The 5,889-nt window shown below is 49.4% G+C and overlaps 1 protein-coding gene across 1 annotated transcript; it reads left to right on the plus strand.

Annotated features, from left to right (window-relative positions):
• The first annotated feature begins 909 nt into the window (after positions 1 to 909).
• Positions 910 to 3,145, plus strand: SPINK2 (serine peptidase inhibitor Kazal type 2). Its single transcript, XM_074821425.1, has 4 exons — positions 910 to 1,010; positions 1,350 to 1,387; positions 2,112 to 2,221; positions 2,943 to 3,145. Exons 1-4 carry the CDS (start codon positions 962 to 964, stop codon positions 2,986 to 2,988), a joined length of 243 nt encoding a protein of 80 aa, XP_074677526.1. The 5' UTR covers positions 910 to 961; the 3' UTR covers positions 2,989 to 3,145.
• Positions 3,146 to 5,889: the final 2,744 nt, after the last annotated feature.

The following is a 5,889-nucleotide window of genomic DNA, read 5'->3' on the forward strand; positions in this document are numbered from 1 at the left end:
GACACCCAGTTGTGCTGGCAGGACAGTGTGCCAGACCTTTCCAGGCCCCACTGGCCTGGATTCCCACGACTTCGGATGCAGGTAGGTTGGCTTTATTGCTGGGACTGTATTAATTTTCTCTTTCTCTTGCCAGGAACACACTCATAGCTCAGCACAAGCAATCTCATCTCAGTTTATGACGAGACAGGGGCTATGACCTTAACACCCACATGGCACTGCACATATATTTCCAACTTCCCCCTGTTGCCCAAGCCACTCTGCAATCCAATCACAATGCTGACAAGGCAAAGTCAAGCAGGGAAGCCCAGGAAATGCTGAAATTATAGCTGGGCACCCACCACTAATGCTGCTGCCCCCCTGCAGAGCCCCGACGTTAAAGCTTTTCATCCTGTGAGTGTGGTCCTAGTAAGGTGTCTGCACTGCTCTGTGCATGGAAGAAGCAGAGCATGGTTAGTTGCTGACCACTGGATATTTTGGGGGTTCCCCGTGGAAATAGCAGGGATAAGCGACCCCACGGGGACCTACTGGTAGGGTAGGCACAGGCTTGCTGGCCAAGGACAGCATTCGGGCACCTGAACCCCACATTCCCCCAGCACCCCGAGGGAGGGTCCCTATCCCTTCTCCACCCCCGGAGGTGCCTCTGGAGGTGCCTGCCCCCCTCCCCACGCCCACAGGCGAGACGACAGCACATCCCACCCCGCCTCTCCCCACGCCCCCAGCCCCACGGCTGCAGCCGCTCCCCGCGGCGGGTCCTTACTCCATGGTTCTCCGGTATGTCCCGGGGCCATCCCCCTCCTGTGAGTGCCCCACGGCTCCTCAACCCCCACGTCCCACCCTCCCCGTGGCATCCAAGCGCCGCCCAGCCCCTCCCAGCGCCGGCGCTCCGCCCGCGCCGCCCCTCGCGCTCCCCTGCGGCCGTTGCGCCCCAACGGCCCCGACTCGCCCCCGTCCGTTCGCCGACATGGCCGTGCCGGTGCCGGTTCTGGTGCTGCTGCCCGCCCTCCTCGCCGGTACAGAGCACGGCGCCGGGCCAGTGGCGGTCCAGGGGGGCGAGCCAGTCCCGGGGAAGCGGGAACCGGGCCCGTCCCGTGCCCCGGCCGGACCCGTCCCAGGGAAGGGGAAACCTGAACCGGTACCGGGCACCGGCCGGCTTTAGGGGGGCGGCGGAAGAATCTAAGCCGGTAGCGGGCATTGACCATCCGGGGGCAGGGGGGAGAACCGACACAGGACGGTGCCGGGCACCGGCTGGTCGGGGACGGGACTGGTAACGGACACCGGCTGGTCCCGCGGGAGGTCGGGGTGGGATCCGGGCGGGACCAGGCGCCGCTAACGCCCGTTGCTCTCCACAGGGCTCCTCTCGTGTCCCGGCGCCGTTGCCAGCATCCCGGTGAGTGCCGCCAGCCCCGTCGTCCCCGGGAGGGAGGATCCCACCCGCCCTCCGTGTCGCCAGCCGGGCCGCCCCTTCCCCAGGGCCCCGGGCCTGACGCGCGGTGGGGGAGTGCGCCTGGCCCTGGCTCCGGAGTCCCGGGGCTGAGCAGGGGTACCGGAGGGCTGGCCCGGCTCCTCGAGGGGCAGGCGGGTAACGGCGGGTGAAACCTCCGGAGGAGCCAGGTCACCCCGCCGGTAGCCCCGCTCAGCCCCGGGAGATGCCCCAGGCGGTCTCTCCCCACGGCTCAGGGACCCCGGGAGCCTGGCAGCCGCCTGCGCAGGGCAGCGGCACACATGCCCTGGTGATCGCCATCTCTTACCACCTCAATCCGTGATTGCCCTTTACAGGGACTCGACATCCGTGTGTCCCGCTGACGTTAAGACGTCGGAAGGAGCTGCGTTTCATAGCACGCGTGTGTCCTGACAGCACAGCTCACGCCGTGCCAGGCTGTAGAAGCCAACCCTCAGGCGATAAATTCCCCTAAGAGCATGAAAGATAATGTGGCACTTGATAACTGCTGTGCCAGCTCCTGTTGAGTGCTCCTTTCTGTGCCGGAGCGTGCCAGTATTCCTCAGAAGCGCTCAGATCAGAAGCTGCTGATCTGAAAGGGCTCAAGAGACTTGTTTCAAATGGTGTGTCTTACACTTCTTATGTTCTTACACTTCTTACACATCTTCCCTAGCCCGCCTGCTCCGAGTATGGTGTGCCTGGATGTCCAAGGGACTACAATCCAGTTTGTGGGACTGATGGAGAGACCTACTCAAACGAGTGTGTGCTCTGCCTTTCAAACAGGTAGTCACTTAATTGACATCCTAACCTTCCCTTCCCTATAGGCAAGCAAAATATTCACTCTCACATCCCAATCGACTGATAGATTATTGGCTTTGGATCGTTCACACTCTGTTAAACTGCAGCTTTAGCAGTGTCTTCTCAACCATCAATCCCTTGCAACAGCTTTTACCATGACACCTGTGAACGGCTTGGATTGGATTCAGTTAGCTGGGAGTAGTGAATGTTCACTTTTGTAATTCTTAAGAAGGAGCATCTCAGAGAGGGGTTGCCTGTCACGTTCACACAATGCCACATTACCATTAAATGTAATACCAGACTCTTCCACACTCTCCATCACAAAACATGAAATATCCCACCTAAAATACAGATTTTACTACAGAATGTTTACATTCAAGATCCAATCTCCTATACTTCCTCTCACAGAGAAGAGTAAGGATGCCAGATGTTAGGAGAAAATACTATTTTGCCATTCAGATTCTTTAAAAATCAATAAAAAGACTTCCTAATACTTGAGAGAGGGTATTTTATTCTTTAATAATTTAATCCTTTTTTAAAATAAAACCATACAAACTCAGTACTTAATGAGCACTGTTACCCCCCATTATGCATCGCTGCATTTAACTGAACACATAGAAACACATGGGACAGTCCACTTTATAAAATGTCTGTTAAATTCCAAGTGTAGTGCTTCTCTTCTAAAATATTTTTCTTCTCCTTGCAGTGAAAATAAAAAGGATGTCCAAATTTTCAAGATGGGAAGATGCTGATATGGCAGATGGTTACTTTTCAAGAAAAGAAGGACACAGACATTCCAAATGGAAACAATGCCTTAAATACACCTTCTATGTAGCCTGTCTTAAAAAATAAATTTGCTTGTTCAAACAAAGTATTGTTACTGTATTAAAACCAATGTTTATAAGCATAGCCGTGAATGTTCTTATGACCTGAACCCCAATATATTTTCTCATGCAAGACAGACCATAGGGTAAGAAAGAGATGTCCTGACTGTATACCAGTAGGTCCGTTGTTCAGAGAAGGAAATGAACCGGTACCCCGTGCCATTCCCACAGCATCGCCTGGGAGCAAGGAGACCCCAGCACCTCTGATGCAGGCAGTGCTGGCAGCAGCAGCTGCTCCTTGTTTCTGGGAGGATCTGAGCCCACAGGTGCCAACGACCCCTGGGGAGCCACCGGAGGCGCTTCCTGTGGCAGCTACCAAACTGGTGACAGCAGCCTGACATGTACCAAGCCTCTGCCCCAGCCTCCCTACCTGCAGGTCCTACTGCTGGCGGAGGGCAGTGACCTGGGCACCCTCCACTCCTGATGCAAGTAAGGGATGTTTTGGAGTGCTAGAGGTGTGGGCAGGGGACACATGCTGCTCCCCAGCCCTCTGGGCTCTGCTCCCTGGGGTGCCGGTGTCACCGCCCTGGGCTGGCACCCAAGAGTCACTTCCTGTGGTAAACACCAAAGCAAAACCGGAAAATTCAAGACTCGTGTAAAAGGGTGCACTCAGGAGTGGGTCTGGTGGACCTTCCCACAAGGAGGGTGTGCAAGCACTCGGCTTCCAACCTTTCCTTGCACATGTGCACATGGGCAGAGAGTCTTTCTTACATTTGTTTGCCTCTGTTCTGCTAAACACCTATGTTTTTTGCACATTGTTTGAAATTAATTGTATTTGTGTTGGCTTACAGTGTGTTGGTAAAACACAGATGGCTTCTACCTTTGATCCAAGCCAAGTGGCACCTGCTCTAGCCCTGGCCCCAGACAATGGCTTCGTCAGGCTTTGCTGGGCAGCAGCAGTGCAGGCAGAGATCTAGGGCACACTTCATGCCTGATGAACATTCACAGGTCAGTGACTTTGGTTTTGAAAAATGATCATGCTTTTGTCTTACGGTTCCTTTAAAGGGTGGAAACTATCCTTATCTTCAGCACATGTCTGCTTTCATTTTCTTCATACAAAGACTAATTTCCGATGGAGGGATGTCATGTGTGGCACAACTGGAGGACTGGAAGCTTAGGATAAAGAGGTCATGTGGAGACATGAATATGTGGTTAAGAAAGAAAGATGACCAGTGCCTCCCAACAAGGTATCAGTTGCAGATGGAAAGTCAATTTCTTTATGAGTGGCAAATCTATTTGAGAAAGTTCATGTGTGCTCCCAGCTGTTGTTTCCACATCCAGATCTGGAAATTTTCACTTTTCCAAATCATACCAAATGCCAAAGCAGTTGTGCACTATGCCATGAATTAACAAGTGGATGGAAATAAGCAACAAGTGGATGGAAACAATATAAAAAAATATCTATTCTGATAACTAATTGTGCTTACAAGGGAACTTCAACTCCAGTCTTGTTAGTTGTAGAAATGTTCCTTCAGTATTTGATGAAAGAGTGCATAGCGTTGCATTTTTTTTTGCAAAACTCAGAAAAAATATCTGGTTTTGTAAACACCACTAAATAAAACAAATGCAAATAAAAACCAGCATGTAGGCTGATGATTATAATCCCACTAGAGCACTGGTCCCAGCATATGAATGCTTAAGATATAATCTTAGAGCTGACTTTAAATATTCCTATTTTTCTGCGTATTTGAAAAGTAATGAATTCAGCACTGCATGTAATTACTCACCAAATCTGTCCCAAAATCCGCACATTATTTTCTGTACATTAAAAAGTTCTGGCAATTCTCACAGGTAAATGTTGACAGCAAGATCTGTGAAGAAGAAGTGTAGATTATGACACGGATCCTACTTCTTTCTAGTCTTAACCAAGATGAGATACCTCTTGTTCAGTAGAGATCTGCAGAGAAGGTGGGTGGAATGGTTCCTGTGCTTGGGAATGTCTAGAACACGTTAGAGCCTTGGAGGTGAATGTCACTTCACAGGAACTTCTGCACTACTATCTCTGAAGACTAAGGGAGAAGGATTACTATGTAGCAGCAGTTCCTTATTGTGGTCTGAAATAATCTTCGTGGGCATTTGATGCATTTTTAAGTAATGTTTCAACATTCATTATAGTGTATTTTACTATGAAGCTATATTCTTGCTTTATGTAGTGCCATCTTTTCAAGGTGCTTTGCAATGCTGAAAACTAAAATGTAGAAAAATAAATTACTCTCAGTGTTGTAAACTGGATCCTTCCAGAGCTGAATGTAAAACATTACTTGTATGCTTTCCCAAACTAAAAAAAAAAAAAAAAAAACAAAAAGCAAAAAACCAAAACCCAAACCAGTAATATACTCCAGTTTGGTGTTTATGAACCTTTACAGATCAAAAAGTTGATGTCTCAGAATTTCAGTGTGGTGGACTTAATCTCTGGTTTACATCCGAATTTTGTGATGCATGTGGGACAATGCTAGAAAGGCTTAATCATATCATATCTTAATCCTCACTCAAAAAAAAAAAAAACTTTCTCAAACTCAAAAAAAATGCCCAGTAATATACTCCAGTTGTATGTTTATGAAGCTTTATACCTCAAGAAGATGGTGAATTTCAGTATGATGGGCTTAATTTTTATTTTAAGTTAAAATTGTACATTACCTTTAGGACAATGCTGGTCTTATTCATATGAAGAGTAGGATTCACGCTTCTAGACTAGGACTCTAATGTCCTGTGAAGCCTTAGGACAAGGCTTACTTGTATGAAGAGTCCTCACTCTTCTGATTTAAACCA

Source organism: Strix aluco, chromosome 4 (assembly GCF_031877795.1).
Source record: "Strix aluco isolate bStrAlu1 chromosome 4, bStrAlu1.hap1, whole genome shotgun sequence".
Taxonomy (NCBI): Eukaryota; Metazoa; Chordata; class Aves; order Strigiformes; family Strigidae; genus Strix; species Strix aluco.